Source organism: Cotesia glomerata, linkage group LG8, assembly GCF_020080835.1.
Source record: "Cotesia glomerata isolate CgM1 linkage group LG8, MPM_Cglom_v2.3, whole genome shotgun sequence".
Classification (NCBI taxonomy): domain Eukaryota; kingdom Metazoa; phylum Arthropoda; class Insecta; order Hymenoptera; family Braconidae; genus Cotesia; species Cotesia glomerata.
The window spans coordinates 15,670,697-15,689,493 of NC_058165.1; the positions used below are offsets into that span (position 1 = coordinate 15,670,697).

At 30.2% G+C, this 18,797-nt stretch overlaps 1 protein-coding gene and 3 long non-coding RNA genes across 4 annotated transcripts in view; 2 read left to right on the forward strand and 2 right to left on the reverse strand.

The window, feature by feature from the left end:
- Positions 1-5,687: 5,687 nt before the first annotated feature.
- Positions 5,688-8,538, forward strand: LOC123270417. The gene is made up of 4 exons (XM_044736452.1): positions 5,688-5,729; positions 5,834-6,170; positions 7,411-7,683; positions 8,394-8,538. Exons 2-4 carry the CDS (start codon positions 5,840-5,842, stop codon positions 8,465-8,467), a joined length of 678 nt encoding a protein of 225 aa, XP_044592387.1. The 5' UTR covers positions 5,688-5,729; positions 5,834-5,839; the 3' UTR covers positions 8,468-8,538.
- Positions 8,539-9,538: 1,000 nt separating this feature from the next.
- On the reverse strand, positions 9,539-9,821 carry LOC123270421. Its single transcript, XR_006510597.1, has 2 exons — positions 9,714-9,821; positions 9,539-9,610 (listed from the first exon to the last, which is right to left on the reverse strand). It is a non-coding gene; the product is annotated as an uncharacterized LOC123270421 (long non-coding RNA).
- A 351-nt stretch (positions 9,822-10,172) lies between these two features.
- On the forward strand, positions 10,173-11,875 carry LOC123270420. The gene is made up of 2 exons (XR_006510596.1): positions 10,173-10,393; positions 10,469-11,875. It is a non-coding gene; the product is annotated as an uncharacterized LOC123270420 (long non-coding RNA).
- Positions 11,876-15,112: 3,237 nt separating this feature from the next.
- Positions 15,113-18,797, reverse strand: part of LOC123270301 — a 5,526-nt gene continuing 1,841 nt past the window's right edge. The window contains exons 2-3 of the long non-coding RNA XR_006510562.1: positions 16,995-17,034; positions 15,113-16,620 (exon numbers count right to left, since the gene is read on the reverse strand). This is a non-coding gene — a long non-coding RNA (uncharacterized LOC123270301). The remainder of the gene's footprint in view (positions 16,621-16,994; positions 17,035-18,797) is intronic.

The following is an 18,797-nucleotide window of genomic DNA, read 5'->3' on the forward strand; positions in this document are numbered from 1 at the left end:
GGTAACGCGCAAATGGCGACAAACGTTAATTATACACGCGAGAGTCTCCTTACGATCCTCATTAAATAACGCGGAATATCCCTTGAATAGCGCCAAACTTTTTAAAAACGGGTCATCGAACGGAAGCCTTTTGACGATTCGATTTGCCGCAGTAACGTATACGTTCTATAGAACTCAATACATTTTTGACGGAATGTGTCGATTTCCGCTTGTGATATTTCGGTCATACGGTCGGTTTCTTCAACTACGCTAAGAACATTATCGATAACTTTACTCGCTTTATAGCTGGACGGCTAAATTTTTTTACGATTTTTTGTTAATAATTACAATTTTATTTTCCTCAAAAAATCCAAAAATCTCCTTTTTCTAGACGCCATTCCGGATCGTTTAAGCCACCAATCATATTTTTAGGAGACGGGCAAGTATTTTTCGCAATAAATCAACTTCTCGACTAAACTATTAGTTTTTCCCACCTTCATAGCCTGTAACGGTCTCGGCTTTTTTTTTACAGGCTCAGGCATTAGTATAAAAGACAATAAATAATACAGAAAAAAAAGTGTTGGAAAAAATACTACATAAACAACTTAACGAAAATTAATCGAAACACATCAATAATACGATTTCACTGAGAGAAAGAATCATGAGTCACGAATTACCGATCAGATAATCAACAAAACCACGTAAAACAGGACTTATAATTTCTTATAAGCTAAATCCCTGATGCACTCATACAAAAATCCTAAATCATGAATAATACAATCCCGACCTATAGTACAAACAACCCTGACCTACGATACACACAACCCGAACGTACAGCTTACATAATCTCCACATACACAGGTCACTCAATCCCGAAATGCGTTTCACGACCCCGAATAATCCGTTACGCGATTACGAATAATCAATAAAAAATTCTAAGTCGCGTATTCAATATTTCCAAATCACGTCACTCAATTATGATGTACAGCACACACAATACCAAGTCGCTGGTCACACAATCCGATACACAAGTCACACAATCCCAAATAATCCGTCACAAAGAGTGATTAATAAACTAAAAATGTCGTAGCGCGTATTAAATAATCCCGAGACAAATGTCACACAACCGCGAATAATCTTTCACGAAATCACGACTTATTTACTATTTAAATGACTATAACAATTTAACCCTTCGTTGGTCGCGCTATAGAGCGAATCGCCGCCTAACAACTACTCAACCTATAGAGACTCGTTATAGTGCGAGCGAGAAACTAAAAAAACCGCGACCAACGAAGGGTTAAAGAAATAAGGAAAGAAAAGTTATTAAAAATATTATAGTAATTATTAAAAAACTCAAACGTAGGCTTTCACAATAATGGGAAATACCTTGAACGCTGGATGATACACTTCTATCGATGCCTGACAGTTAATATATGAGAAAAAAATGCGCGTTTTTCAGACAAAATAACGCGAGCAAAAACAAAACTGCCGAACGACTGTTACTACTAGGAAAACATTGGAGACTCACACTAACTCAGTAACACTTTCGTAAAAAAACATTGAGTTTGTAAAAATCAATACTAATAATAATAATCAAATATTGATAAAATTAATACGAACATTTTTAATTTTTTATTATAAGATAAAGACCCAGTTATTGACACACTGAACTAGTTATTGACACTTGCAGTTTTATTTTAATTAAATAAAACAAATCGATTATAATAAATTAAAAATATAATTTTTGAATTATAAATTTTAAGATAATTAGTTTTTTGAGAACAATTTATTTTTTTAATTAGAGTAAAATTGCAAGTGTTAATCAACTAGGCTAGTGTCAATAAATGGGTCTTTTACCTTCGTAAAATTTTATTAAAAAACATTGTGAAGACTTCAAACATTGTTAATTAAACCATGATAATAATAATAATGACAACAAGGGTGATAATAATGGTGACATTTAAAATAAACAAAATTTACGAAAATGACAATTATGAGAATTAATTTTATATTATTGTTTTGTGTAAAAATAAAAATAATATAAAAAATATACCAAAATTTTTATTAAAAAAAATTAATACAGGATTGGAACACGGGAGCTCAATGACCCCACGCAAAAGACTTGACAACACACGTGGGTACGTAGATGTCTTACGAAAACTAAGTGTTAACTTTATATTTAAATTGCGTTTAGGGGATTTCAATTAACCATTAATAATAATAATATTTATTAATAATATTGATTGAACCATAATAATGAACAATGAATGGTCAATAATAACATTAGCAATAATGATGACCACAATGATAATAATGGTGACATTTACAATAAAAAAAATTGTACAATAATAACAATTATGAGAATAAATTTTATATTATTGTTTGTGATAAAATAAAATTAAAAAAAAAATATGCCAAAAAGTTTTAGTGAAATAAAAAAAAAAAAAAAAACTAGATGGGCATCGAGAACACGGGACCTTCATGACTTCCCACGCAAAACAACTGCCGCGTGCGGTTGTCTCGAACATTTTGACGGAAGCTGCTGTGTTAACTTATATTTCAAATTGCGTTTAGGGGATTTCTTGGCAATCCATTAATAATAACTTACTTATTTATTATAATATTGATATGTAGAATCCATAATAATCAATGGGTCAATAATAATAATAATAATATTTAAAGTCGCGTTTGTAAGCTTCAAACAACCATAAACCGTAATAACTATAATTAATGTAATAATTATTATTAAAAAAAAAAAAATCTGAAAGTTATTAAAAATTTGGACGAGAAAGACGCTCACACGCGTACGCGAGGCAAGTGAAAGGATTAGGTATGGGAGGGTAGAGCGTACCTCTACCCCTCCATAGGGACTAGTGAAGGTTACCGCACGATTCTCCTTGGCTGCAAACTCCGCCCACCCAGCATTACGTACCGTGTTACTATTATGTCCTTTTGGAAAGGGGAACTTTTTACTTCACAAATTGGCCGCAACTGACAGGTTACACACAGTTATACAGTTGCAAAGTCTGCTTTTCGAGGAGGAATGGCGCTTACCTCTTCCATAGTACTCTTTTCCTGCTATATTTATCTTTATAAAAGTTTATGCTGCGTTGTTTATACTCTTCTCGAAATAACCCAGAAAGATTTTTCATAATAAATTTTTATAGTCGTTTCTCTTTTTTAAGTGATTTATTACAGTAAATAAATAGAATATATGTCTTTGTATTAAAAATGTCTTCAGGTATACAATGGTTAGACAAGGACAACGAACAAGTAAAACCGCATGTCAAAAGTATTATGGCGGTTATTCCGTATTACAGTTACAGATCAAGAAACGAAACAAAGGTATTTTTAATTTAACCTAATTAAAACCTCTTATTATTTTTTCAAAATAAAGCCAAAATGTGGATACTGTCCATTTTTGTATTATTTATAATGATCCAAATTACTTATTTTTACATTTTACTAAAAATTTGTTATTATTATTATTATTGTTTATCCACACAACGTAAACTCCAATCGAAATCTGACAGTCCTTTCATCGACACTGGAATTAATTTTTACATTTAATTATTTCTTAGAACTCTACATAAATAAGCTGGTAGAAATCTGGTTACTATGAGTCCAAGGCGAATACTAATTCAGTTTTTCTCCTTTATGCGTGATACAGTTACCCTCATGATGTTACGATCGTAACGGGTGGAGGTTGCCCTGCAATTGGAAAAAATCGTTAATGGTGAACCTCTTTTTAACAATTAACCACAAACCATGACAGAGAAATCCGTTGTTATGTGTGGACAGAATGATTTTCAAAAAGCATTGTGCCAAGGCGACGATCAATCGATCCCTTTTCAGTCTAATGCGTTTAATTTTATGATCATCTAAGTCAATTGTAATATAATCATAATAGTCTATATACCTTTTAATGTTGTTGATGGAAAAACAAAAATATATCTAATTTTTGTGGAATTTACACTGAACAGGCACTCCCCGGTAGCAGCTACAAGTTTGAACATGGGTTAAGACGCATACCTGCAATGCAACGATGGCGTTCAAAAGTTCTCGTCCACAACATCCTGCAAATTCTAGAGACGTCTCATGGAATATGCAGCAGAACAACTTCAACTTAATTCCTCAATGGCAAACATTTAAATTCAAAAGTTATAACAATGGTGAATTGAATGTGTTACACACTCATTCCAGTTACATTGATGGATCATTTGTTACTGTTATTAGTGACGTTAACCTTTCTTTGGGATTATTAAATCCTACAACTTTTATATGGATGCGAACCTTTAAAGTCAACACCAAGAAAAACCAAAAGTTTATCAGGTTTTCTCGATAATAATGGGATTAGTGGTGATGATAATACGGTAATATAGAAATATAAACAATAATTAAAAATTCCTTACACAGTGTTACACCTTATAAATTATAGAAAAAGTATCTTTTAATATATATTATTTGAGTTACACTTTTACATTAGAGTATTTTACCATTCATTTTAGACACTACACAGAAAAAAAGGTTCACTTCAGCCAAGAAAATATTTTTCTTCCTAATTATTTTCTTGAGCGAAAAAGGTATTTTTGACAAGAAATTTCACCTCTATTTCCTCAACAAAATAAATTCTCTTGCTTTAATAAATGATTTATCTTGATCCGCAAGCACCATTTATCCAAGCTTCAAGAAAATCTTGTTTCTTTGAGAAGATTCAGCCTCTTGCTCCAAAAAATTTTAATTCTTGATAAAAGATTAATTTCTTGTCTTAAAAAAAAAATTCTCTCTTGCTCCAAAAAAATTGAATATAAAAAGATAAAAGTAAATTCTGATTAATATGTTTATTGATTAACATTTTACATGGGAAGATCAAATAATATTTCATCACATTTCTTTTCATTCATCATGTATAATTAACGCTAAAATAATATAAAATGGGTATCAAATATTCGAAGAGAAAAAATTTTTTAAGGCAGAGAAAATTTTTTCTCAGCTGAAGTTAAGTGGCACTGCTTTTCTAAAGTATCTAAAATCTTGATCAAATATAAAAGACTCTTATTGAATTAAGTATTGCTTATGATAATTTGAATTAAGAAAGAATGAACTTCCACTGAAGAACAAAATTTGAAAGAAAAAATTTTTTACTCTGACCACCACACATCTCCCTGGTCTTCCTTCAAGCTAATCTGAAAATATTTTTGAGCCAGGCAATTTTGTTCTCCAGTCAAGAAATATTGAAGTCTTTCTTGGGGTGTATTAATATTTTTGAGAATCTTCGAAATTCAATAATTTTGCCGTAGGAATTGGAAGCATTTTTTCTTTAAGTGTCGGATCCCTGATGATTTTGGATGTAATTAATCTTTATTGTAGGTCAAGTTGTTGCTGTTTTTTCTTTTAGTTAGAAATCAATGTAAATAAATTTTCGAAATTAATAGCTAAATCAAGCTAAGATAATACATTTCAAATAGATAAAATGATAAAAAAGATTGTGCATTTCCGTTATCCAAATAATTTATTTTTCTTTTTGTGTTCTTAGGCTTTACCAATATAATGCTGGATGCTTATGACAGCTAAGTCATCATCAGCTTACTCTGCTGGCTTAACTTATTTTAAAAGACGTTTTTGGCCCCTCAACATTCAAATCCCACAAACATTTATTACTGATTTTGAAATCTCTTTGGTGGAATTCAATTCTATTTACATTTCCACAAGCAAAGCAGCATGTTGGCTGTTTATTTCACTACTGCCAGGTGAGCCTAATATTTGAAAGAAAATTATACTTTTGATCCTAATTATATGCTTATGTAAATCGTAACATACTGATATTCACTTCATGAATTTATTTCATCAATAGGCACTCATGAGGAAATTCAAAAAATTCAATCTATTACAGTTGTGTAAAGAATGGATTCCAGGGCAAATTATGATACGTAAATTTATGGCTCTAGCCTTATTGCCACATCAAGATATTCCTGCAGGCTTCGATTGGCTCGTCACGAATTCACCTGCTGATATTAGAAGAATATTTGATCCTTTTATAGCGTATTATAGACGTCAGTGGTTAATTAGAGAAACTCCAGCTAGATACAGTGTGTATAATGAAAAACATCGATCAAATAATTATTCCGAGGCGAGCAATCGGCGAAATAAACTTCGGTTTGGAATTCACCCATCTATATGGACATTTACAGGTATAATATTAATAATAATAATAATAATAATAATAATAATAATTATTATTATTATTATTATTATTATTATTATTATTATTGTTTATTTATTTATTTATAAATATCTTAATACATTTATAATAATAATTATTTATTTAGTATAATATAATTAAGAAATGACCTTGTATTTTGTGAACTATTGACATTTTGAAAGATATAAGCTCATCCTGATGTTTTACTTATCAAGAGCTTTCATTTGAATACCCACATGAATTTTTGATATATTTTTCATATATTCGTGTATATGAATGTAGTAAAATATATCGTAATTGATGTGGGTACTCAAATGAAAGGTCTTGATGAGTGTAACATCGGGGATGAGCTTAATATCTTTAAAAATATCATTAGTTGACAACATACCATGTCATTTCTTAGTCATTGACATTTTTAAGATCTAAACTCATTTCAATGTTACACATCTTTTATTTGAGTACCCACATGGCATTTTTATATATTTTATACATATGGTAAGTGTGAAATATATAAAGGACATTTCTTAATTATGTGTCTTAAGATAAAGAATTTTCGAATGCAGCCTCAATACTTATCATAATAAATTGACTATCAGTGAGCATGATATGAAATTTTGAAAACGCACGAAGTCAAGTCAAGACCTTTTGCAATGACACTGAATTTTACTCACAAAACCGAATTTATCATATGGCTATCCTGGACGCAAAATTTTTCTCACTGATGGTCAATTTATTATGGAAAGTATTCAGGCTGCATTTAAAAATGCTCTATCTTTTAAATACATAATTAAGAAAAGACCTTGTATCTTCAGAAATATCTTTCAGAAATTTTTAACAATATCAGTTTACCCCGACATTACACTCATCGAGACCTTTCATTTGAGTACCCACATCAATTCTTTTCACATATTTATATATATTATATATTTATGTACATACCATAAATATATACAAAATGCATGTAGTTACTTAAATATAAGCTCTTGATCAGTGTAACATTAGGGATGAGCTTATATCTTTAATCACGTCAATAATTAGAAAAGTAGGTACAGTGCAATGTAACTAAAGTCATTATTTACTAAAGAAAAATTTTATATATTTATAGTTCATTAAGTCACAGCAGTCACATAGTGACTGCAAGGTTGCTAGTTATTATTATTATTATTATTATTATTATTATTATTATTATTATTATTATTATTATTATTATTATTATTATCATCTTACAGAAAAATTGCGAGATTTACAAGCAGTAACACATTTAGAACTTCTATCATTGTTCCGTGGTGAACCAGTCATCCGCGAGCCTCGTAGCCAAACATTAAAAAGAGATGAGGATATTAACAATGCTTGGATATTATACGAACAAAATATTTTAAATATTCAATCTTTCCTAGCTTATGCTAGTTTTTTTCTGAAGCCCGCGTATCAAGAAGAAGAGCAGAACCTTAATAATATGGATATCGTGACTGATGAAGAGGAGGATGTATTAGAAGTAGGAGGTAATGTCAATTAAATATGTAATAAATTTCGAGTGATTAATGCTATCGGAATAAATGAAATATCGCGTTACTAATACCAGAAGAAGGGCGCATCTCAACATCGATGCTCTGCGAAGCCAGAAGGGCGCATAGAAAAATTTTTTTTCCTCCAATTGACCTAAAAATGTTTATAACATTCAGATCTGTAAGAAAAAGGGAATAACAAAAATTTTTTATACGCCCTTTTGGCTCTAAGACAAAAAATTATGCGCCCTTATGCCTTTAGAATTTTTTTGTCTTAAAGCCAAAAGGGCGTATACAAAAAAACAATTTTTATTCACTTTCCTTATAGATCTATATGTTATGAACATTTTTAGGCTAATTAGAGTAAAAAAAAATTTTTTATACCCCCTTTTGGTTCTGCAGGGCCAGAAGGGCGTAGATGTTGAGATGCGACCTTCCGGCATTAGTAACGCGATATAGTAGTCCATTCTTCAAAGGATCTAATCGAGATCTGATAGATAGATTGTTTAAATTTTGTAGACAATATTTGAAAAATTTGTACCATAACGAATAATCAAAAGCTACCAAAAATGTTATGTTCTGTGAAATAAAATAAAAGATAAAAAAGATGGTGCACATAAATTAGATGGCATTAATATCACCATGTTAAACTACAAAATTGATAATAGAAATAGCATTAACTAAAAGTGTTAAACTTATTTTTCCAGGCGTGATTCTACAGCCACCAGAATACTATTATGCAATGGAAGTTTTTCATGAAATTGATGTAGTGTTTGAATAGTAGAGAATCGTATGAAAATCTAACTATTGCATTGGTCTTCATGACGAAACTTTTGAAAAATTTGGATATATTTTGACCTCAGCTCGTCAACTAATTTAGAAAAATAATACATATGGCTTAAAAGTTTATATAAGTATGTATATATATGTTTAAATAAAAATTACATTCTCCTATCTTTTTATTAAATTCGCTGTTGCATTGGTTATTTTTTTCGAAATTATTGAAACTTTTAATTGATTAAGTGTGTTCTCTATGCTACAATCAAATGGTCCAGTAACTTTCAACTATTGTGTTCTCACAACTCAAAGAGGATTTAAGTTTGCTCATCAATATCATTCTGACTTAAATTTTTGTCAAATAAAATTATTGACGTTTGTACATATGACAGTGTGATTTTATAGACGAAAATTTCCAGGTATAGTATCATAAGAAATCTATAATATCGATTGAATTAGACTTGTTTTGCAGTCGGTAACGCGGCTGAATTTTTTTAAACGTATGACGTTAGGGAAACATCACGTTTAGACCCTTGAACGATTTACAAATGGCACGCTTGTGATGCTATCGCTTTTAGAAGCTTTACATTTTGAAGCATACCGTTTCTTAAGATGAACGTTATTTAAACATCACATTTCTAGCATAGACATTTTAGATTAAGTAACGTTTATGAAAACTAATTTTCGGCAAGTATCACATTTCTTAAATGTGCTTATCTCGATATCAGACGTTTGGGATAGTGCAACCTTACTAAAAACATTACGTTTTGTATAGTCTCTGTTAGGACTAAGTTGTGGCACCTCGTCCGATGGACGGGGGCACGGGGAACGGGGTCATTTTACCCGTTTTTTGCGCATGCGCACGGGTAATTTACCAAAAGTAGGAAATATGACTGCTCCCGTGCCCTCGGGTCTCTCGGGTACTATTTGCGCGTGCGCATAGGTATTTTTTTAAACCACGAAAAGTATCCCTAGATTTGAAATTTTTTACCATCTGTTATTCTTATTACTAATGATAATTAACGATTAAGTTATTTATTGTTTAGTAAGAAATTAATTCATTCATTAGTAAATCTAAACAATTATGATCTAAACAACTGTTGCAAATCTCCATACATATACCTCAAACATAAACTAGTGATATTTCCTAAAAATAAAAACAATAAATATTTTGAGTTTATTTTCTTACACAGAAAAATGAAAAAATATTTCTGTTATTATTATCCTTTTGATTTTATATAATATAATACATCTTCCAACGCTTCTATATCTAGGTAATCTTCAAATAGTGCCATTTTTATAAAAAAAAGTAAACAACTTTAATCTAATGTTTAAATAAAAATTTATTTTTAAAATAAGTAAATTTCCGCTTAATCCTTAAAATAAAAAGCTAATTTGAGTTTAGCTTTTTACGATTTGATGCTATTAAGTTTTTTCCAGGTGGCAGCACGGCCTAAATTAACCATGTGATACAATTTGACGCTCATAACCAGCGTCAAGCGTCAGCATGAAGTTACACCCCAAGCAGGGAAGGGCACGTAAAATACTTAACGTATTATACTTAGTTTTATACATGTATAATACACGTAAATTACCGGTTGGGTTTCTTACGTGACGTATTTTACGTTAGGTATTTCAACACCATCTGCCGAACTTTTGATGAACTTAAATTAGTAAATAAATAAATATAAACTAAAAATTTATCATTATTAACCTAATATTTAATTAAATTGAAGTTTTTACATTAATAATTCATAGAATTATAATATCATAAAGAAAAAAATATGCAAAGAGGAGGTCGACCGAAGCACAGTTTTTGGGAAGAAGGAGGATTTCAGCGTATTCGTGAAAACGGAAAACAAGTTGCATCATGTGTAAAGTGTAAAAAAATAATGAATAATACCGCTGAACAACGATTGAAGAGTCACAGGTAAATTTAATCTTAGTCTCAATTTTTTCTATTCTCTATGATTTAAAATTATTAAACTATAAATTTATTTTATAGGAAGTCGCGTATTTGGGAAAACTCTGATTCAATTTCTGAATCTGAAGATAACTGTAATATAACATTGTCTAAAAAACGAAGAAATCTTTAAGTAACTTTTTTTATAGTAATAATTTCATTTGATCTAATTCAAGATCTTTATTTTAAAAAATTTTGTAAAATATTACGGCCTGCATATGAAGTCCCTAGTGAAGTTAAGTTATCGACAACTTTACTTGAAAAAGCTCACGATAAATTTACTGATCGTAAACTAAACTTGAAGGAGAAAAAAGGAACATTATTATTTTGTAAAAATGTTGCTCAAACAAGTGGCTTAGAGATTATTGCTATAACAAGAACTGGAAATGATACATTATTTCTAAAGTCTTGGATCTTGGGAGAAGAACGTGATTATATAAGTAATTATTTGCAAATGATTAACGAGTCAAGCTCGATCGCACTTAAAAAGTATTATATATCAGTGTATGCTGTGATATCATTTATAAACATACCAAAAAATAATCGTATTCTTGATTCCACATCAGCATCGCAACTTCCATCGGAATCTATATTTATGTGGCACTTTAATTGTCATTTAGAAACTGTCGATACACTTATGCAGCAATTCACGATGATTCTTTAGAAATCAAAATTAATCGTCTGTTAAACGCTATAAAAAGTACTGATGTTGAAAAAAAATTAGTAAAACGAGGTGGAGATACTCTATCAGCTGTCAAACAAGATGCTCAGTTTTTATACTATTCCAAATTATCGGTATGTCTTAATAATTTACCTCTTCTACGTCAAATTCTTGGTGGATTGGGAAACTTTAACCGAGAAACGACATTGAACATATTCGATGATGTATTTGAGAATAATTTAAAAGAATCTGTATCAGTATTCGATTTTCTTTCAAAATTTATAACTAGAAATAGTGGAAATGATTTTAATATTGCTGACGCCATCGAGGATTGGTTTAAATTAAGATTACTGATAAAAAATGATTATTTTTTAGACATCATTGACAATGAATTAAAAAAAATCATTACTCCCCGGGCGTTGACGGCAAATTTTTTGCATCCATTATATAGAGGTAGTTATTTCATGAAAATTAGTAAATATAGTAATATAGTTTATGAATTTTTGATTGATGAACTAGATGATACAGGATTGTAGGAATTAGAGTGTTTTAAAAATTCTAAAGGTTTATTTGCAAAGTTAATTACTAAAACTACCTTTTCAAAAACTTTTTGGAGTATATAGCTTCAGAACAAAATCCAAATCTTAGTATGTTGGCTCAATCATTATTAAAAATACCAGCATGTACGATAAAATTTAATCAGTATGACTTAGGTAAAAACTTACCAGAAAAATTAGTACCTAAGTTCACTGATGTTTTTTATAATCTTAAATTTATGAATGCTAATTTGTTAATTAACAAAGAATATATTATATAAATTTTCAATCATTAAATATATTATACAGATATAGGAATTATTATTAAACAATTAGATTGTTATATTGAATGTTTGTTTCAACCTATGAAAGACCTGTAATTTTAAATCATAATTAGTATATTTACATCTTATAAACTTGTAAATAGCAATTTAATTATTTATATTTATCTGTGATCAATTAAAACAACTTATCTAAGGATTATATTATATACAAGATATCTTATAAGCAAATTTTAATTGTTACTTAAAAAATGAAAATCTGTGATCAAAGTAACTTATTATTATTATTATTTTACTGTGGTAAATTAAAAAAGTTATTCTATTTATTAAATTAGCTTATAATCAAATTTTAATTATTTTTTAAAAATGATCAAAATTTGATAAATAAATGAGATTTGAGTTCTTACTAATTTCTGTGATATTAGATTAATTTATTGATCTTAGTTTATGATCAAATTAAAAACAAATTCTAAACGTTATGTAACAATAATATTAGAACAAATATGTAAGAATAATCAATAAATACCAATTTAAATATGGTAATTATTTACGTATGTATTTGATTTGTTTTTATTATAAAAATTTTCATAGAAAGTGGAAATAAACTTTGTTCTGGATACATGATATTTTACGAATTTGTAACGGAGTGTTACTGTCCCTGTATTACCCATGTGTGGTTCCTGGCCTGCGCCAGTTAGTTTATCGACGGATCACAGGGCGCTCTGCTCCAAAGTACTCGCGCCTCTAGCTATAAGTAATAAATAAGTCCCCGAGGGGGAAGCGCTGGCGCTGAGAGAGAGAGAGTGGGGAAAACAGAGTGAAGAAAGAACTACAACGACAAGACCACGAAGATTCATTGTGACCGAACAGTCTCACTGGACGCATCGCAAATTTTTGTAAGAACGCAGAGCACAGGTAGTTATTTTATTTCGCTCACCTTTAAGTGGAACGAAGCGATAAAAACTCAATTAATTTATTGCTTGCTAGGCCGCCTGCCAGCTTGCGTAAATTAATTCTAAATTTTAATAATTTCTAATGCTGATTTGCGGTTACAGGCTTGAGAAAATACCCAGAGCACGAGTGACGGTGACCAGAGTTTTGCCGCCAAGCAGATCGATCCGAGGAGGTATTTGCCGAGGATTTATCCGAGGAGAAAGTTACACCACCCTGGACAAAAGGAGTCGCAGCTCTTCGAGGGAGTGCTCGAGTATTTAGAATATAAAAACGAAAAAAAAAACTCCAGGTACAAATATCATGTCTGATTTTAATCCTCGGGTCTGCGGCGTCAGCCAGGCAATACGTCGGCTGAAGGTCACCGCCATTTCGCGTTCGGTCACAATCGCTAGTCAATAAATTAATTAATTAAATTTAATATTAAAATTAGAAAAATTGTAAACCAATTAATTAATAATACTAGGACAGGTTTCGGGTTATTGATTAATTTGTTAGGGAAATAATTTGTCTTGGTCATTACGAATTTTACACGTAGGCCTGTCGGGGTTAATAATACTAGGCATTTAGTTCGGGTTATTAATTCCAGATCTTTACGCCATGTGTAAAATTTATTAATTGAAAATCTTTGAATAATAATTTGGCTTAAGCCAATAGCAATGAAATTGAGTAAACCGCTAAATTAAAAATTATTTAAGACTACAATTTATTCCGATCTAAAATTATTTGTAATAAATTATTTGGCGCATTATTTATTATTTGTCATAATGGAAATTAAAACTAGAATCAGGAATTATCATTAGAATTAATAGAACTGTCAAGTTAGAGTAGAAAATAAAAATTGTAAAAATTCGTCAGTAAAAAAAAATTACACTAAAAACTTGCGACAGAGACGCAAGACCGAGCGAGAGCGTCAGCCATCTTGTCCCGCGCGAGAACGTTGAGTAGAGGACATTCAAGGTCGAAACAAAATTGTCTCCGTTCGTTTGAAATAAAATAAACTCAAGTAAAATGAAATATTAAGTTTTAAGCAACACATAATAAAATACAATAGAATAATCTTTTGCCAAATTTCACTTTTGCGTTGGAAAATAAATTTAGTAAAATTTACTGCTGATTACTGGATTAAATAAAATAGCTCGAAATAAAATAATTTGGATTAAATTAAATAATATAAAAGATTTAAGTTAACTCGATTATAGGAATTTATTTAATTTTGTTAAAATAAAGATTAAAATTTATTTAGTAATTTCTCGGACACAATGAATGGATTTAATCCTCGATGAATTGGAATTTAAATTTGGATAATTATTGTTGTAGAAATTGAAGATACGGCAGTAATTTATATAATAGGAATTTGTAATTTATAATTCGGAAAATGATGAATAAGAATTTTAGAAATATTGATTAGGAAAATAATATTCTGGAAATTAGTTATAAATTGGAATTCAAGCGTTATTATTATTATTATTATTATTATTGGAATTGGAATAGAGTGTGTTTGTGTGTGAGAAAAGGGGCTATCCTGCTTCGGGGTAGTTCTCTTAGAGTAGCGTGAAGTTTGGGGGACAGCGTGCGCTGTGTGGACAACGTGTGCAGTCACGTCCGGGTCCAGCTCAGTGGTGTGAGAGTCCGTGAGACCGCGCGAACTAAGTTAAAGTAGCGTTAGAGGTCCAGGGGACGACACGAAGTAGATAGAGTACCGTGAGAGTCCAGTAGGCATCGGGTACTGCAACCACGTAAGGGTCTAGCTGGACAGCGTGAAATATACCGTTTGAGAGTGAGTGTGAGTGTGATTGTTATCCATGAAATTGTATATGTTGTTATCTTGGCCATTATTTCAACTAAAAAAGGGAGTGGAAAATAAAGAATTTTGTTAAACGAATTACTGTGTCTAAATTTTAGTTTCCTTTCAACAATCTCTCACGACCCTGACATAATACTCCATGTTCTGGTCCAGTTTCTGGATACTGAGTCCAAAAATCCAGTGGCGCCCTTAAGAGTAAAAAGGGGCGACCAAGGGAAACAAAACATTCTGTTTCAAATTCATTTCATCCTTTTACTGATAATTTATAATTAAGAAATCATTATTCTGGGAAATTTTTATTAAAAATATATTTGATGTGAATTTCAACTTTACTAATAAACACAACAATAAAATTATTTACAATACAATTTTCAAGTACAAAAATTTTTATTTCTTCAAGTATATAACTAAATTAATTATCATTGTAAATTTTATAATAATACTTACACATTACACAATATATATATTTTAAATACTCATTTCGAATTTCCAGAACTCATTTTCAATGTATAATAAATGTCGATTAACTTTTCTGAACGTTCGGGTGTTAAACGATTTCGAAGACAAGAATGAACAAATGTCCTGTTTGAAAATAATCTTTCAATTTGTGCTGATGACGATGGAATGTTAATCAATCGTTGAGCTAATTGAGAAATTACTGGGTATGAGTTTTCGGCCATTTGCCAAAATAATTTTGGAGGGATATTTCCTTTTTTCAGTAATGATTCAAAAATTCCAACTTTATTTTCATAAGCTTCCATTTCATGATAAGATTCATTTAATTCATTCCTTATAAATTCAATAGCTTGAGAATAATATTTATCGGTATGACGAAACTATTTTCCTTGATAATCTGGATGCAATAAATTCGCTGCTAATAAAATTCGAGTCAATACTTTGTCAATGCGTTTTTGGACAATTTCTTGAATTTTTTCATTCTCAGTCAGAACCTTTAATTTCATCCACTCTTCAGCTGCATCAGGTAAAGTAAAATTTGACTGTTGACATTTATTAATTAATGAACAAACTGGATTAGATAAAACGATGAAATTTTGTAATTTTGTTATTAAAGAATCATCGAAAATCTGATCATTCAAAGTAATCAATTTTTCTTTCTCTTGTTTTTTTGATTTGTAAAAGACGGATTGTTTAATTTATTACTGATAATTTTTTTCATTATATCTAAATTTTTTAAGCAACACCGAAACGCATCACGATAACTGCACCAACGAGTTTTGCAAGCCAATTTAATTTTTGTTCCTCCGTTTTCTATTATCTCTCGTTCTAAATTAGAAGCTTTGAATGTACGTAAAATGGTATTTATAGATTCTGCAAATGATTTATCAATAAGTTCCTTGGCAAGTAAATTTCCATGATGACTGCTGCATCCTGCATGCCATAAATTTACAGCTTTACCCATTGCTGTCATAACTGGAGCGTTATCAGAAACTACGGCATAAATGGTTTTATTATAATTTGTTTTGGCTATTTCGACAGCTTCTTCAATAACTTTAGTTAATTATTGTGTATCTTCAGATAACAATGTGAAATCCCAAGAGTTTAAAAAAAAACTTGGTTCATTTGCTGTATGAATAATACATACAACATTTTTAGTATTTACAACCGAATTTTTCCAACCATCTATCACTATTACTCCTTCTGACTGATCCATTTTTGTGTGTTCACTTGAAATTTTGCTGTGTAATTTATTTAACAACGTATTGGAGAGAGTTTTTCTGCATGGCAGATGATAGTTCGGATTTAACGACTTAACAAACTCTTTAAACGGAATTGATTCAACAATACTAAACAGAAGATTGCATCCTACGAAAAATTTCACAAGTTTCATCAATAGTTGATAAATCACTCTTACTATTTGATGAAATGCTTGAAGTCGCTTTAGATTGATTATCAAATGAAATATCAGCTGACCTTTCTTCAGAGGATCTACTTAGCACCTATAGAAATGTAAAGAAAAATTTATTCAAAATAAAAAAAAATTTGTTTTTTTGAAAATATTCACTGAGAAAAAAAATACTTTTACTCAATTAACAATTTCTTGGTTCAAGAAATTCGATGAGATCAAATATTCTATTATTTTTAATTACTAATTTCTGAAGAGAAGAGCATCAATATTTATCTTTGGATAATAGATAAACAAGAGGAAAGGCTTATTTAAATTAAGTAAAAATTATTTCAATCAATGTAACAAGTTCTTGAGCTAAGAATATATATTCTCGAAAATTTTCAAGAACATGAATTCTTGTATCAAGAAAATTTTCTTAATAAAAGTATTTTTTTTTCTCAGTGTAATTATCGCTTTGCAATATACCTTAGTTTTTCCCGAGGGATCAGTAGTTTTGGCAGCACATCTATTATGACCCAGATTTTACTTTTTGTATTTGAGTATTTTAGTTTATTTTTTTTATTAATTACTTAAAAATTAATAGAAACAATTATTGTTATTAGTGCGGCGAGTATTATTTAATTATTGTATTTATTTAGTTAATAATTTTATATTATTGTTACCGAAGGTATGATTAAAATTAAGAAATTAAGCGTGTGAGAAATTATTACGAAGCCGAGCGAATTAATTGTAAAAGAAATTAAAAGACTGGGAAAATTATTCTAAGTTCCGAACAAGATTTAGTATGGGAAAGCGATGAATGGATATAAAATGAAAGAAATGACGATTATTATTTTGTAAGAAATAATTTAGGTAAGCGAAGATTTTATAAGTCCCGGGACAATTTAGTATGGAAAATCAATAAATGGATATATAATGAAAGAAATTGTGATTAAAATAATAAAGAATTGTGAATTTGACGAAACGAATGGATAGAAAATGAAGGAAATTACGATTAAAATAATAAAGAATTGAGTTTCGAAAATAAAAACTTAGAATTTGGCGAGACGAATGGACAGAAAATGAAGGAAATTACAATTAAAATAATAAATAATTATTTTTGAATGCTAGTTCGAGGACACCGGACAGGTGTCTAAAACGACCATTCCGGTTCGTTACAAGAGAGTTGGGGGAAAAATGATAAACGCCAAAATTTGGCTCGATAAGTAAGCAGTTCTTTCTCGGGAGAATTACTCGGGCGAATACTCTTCACCAAGTAATTCCAGAGGATGATACTCTACCTGGAGTCTGACCAAGGCCCAGGTAAGTATCGTGAACCGACCGGATAAAAGTGCTACTCCCCGTGCCGAAGCCTTCAGCTGAGGTACGGTAGGTGATCATAAGCCGTGTAGGTGGGAGCGAGGAGGATACTCTCCACTTGCTCTCGGGGTAGAGTTTAGGACCCCCCAAGGGTGTTACTGGGAAAGGGTGTTACTGGGAAACTAGTTAGTATTTTGTAGACCGCGTTTTTTTTTAGTTTCAACCGTGAATACCGTCGTGTATGTTTGAATAGAAAGTTTCTATTGTATTAGTGTATATTGCTTATATTGTTTCTAGATTTTGGACCGCGAATATGTGTGAAAAGAGTGTTCTAATGTATTGTTTATATTGTTTAATTTGATTATACTGTTTATATCGTTTATTAACATGATCAGGCCAATAAAGAGGTTTCCCTTTTCTTTGATTTATTTAAAATGAAGTGTTTTGTTTATATTTTGTTATTGATAATGTGATCCCCGTTTATGACCCTGGACTCCGCTGAGCAAATTTCGAGCCGGGGACAAATTAAATTATATATATATTTTTTTTTTTTTTTTTTGAAAACGTGGACGTTACACTATTTCTGAAATAAGTGAAGAAAATACAAAATTAATTATCAAAAAATGACTAAAAATTTTTTTTTTAATTCAATGAAAATATAAATATTTATTAAATAACTATTTACCGATGACTTTGTAATCGAATTTGTGCAGTATTTTTTAACTTATAATTGCACTTTAAACATTGAGCAATATTTTTACCATTTAACTTTTCAATCACAAAATCATTTTCTTTAAAAATGATTGATAAATTTTTTTTTAATGCACTCATTTTGAGATAAAATTAAAAGTTTAGATTAGTTATTGCGAAAACTGTTGAAAGACGGTTAGAATTTTAAAAATGTACAATGTCCAATGATAACCACCAGGTGGCATACAAATCGACGTATAATACCGGAATTTAAGTATT

What these genes read in the sequence shown, in the direction of transcription:
- LOC123270417 (XM_044736452.1), top strand. Translation starts at nt 5,840, where the DNA reads ATGAGGAAATTCAAAAAATTCAATCTATTACAGTTGTGTAAAGAATGG. An exon ending in ATCTATATGGACATTTACAG is followed by an intron (nt 6,171 to 7,410) that starts GTATAATATTAA and finishes ATCATCTTACAG; the next exon opens with AAAAATTGCGAGATTTACAA. An exon ending in GGATGTATTAGAAGTAGGAG is followed by an intron (nt 7,684 to 8,393) that starts GTAATGTCAATT and finishes TTATTTTTCCAG; the next exon opens with GCGTGATTCTACAGCCACCA.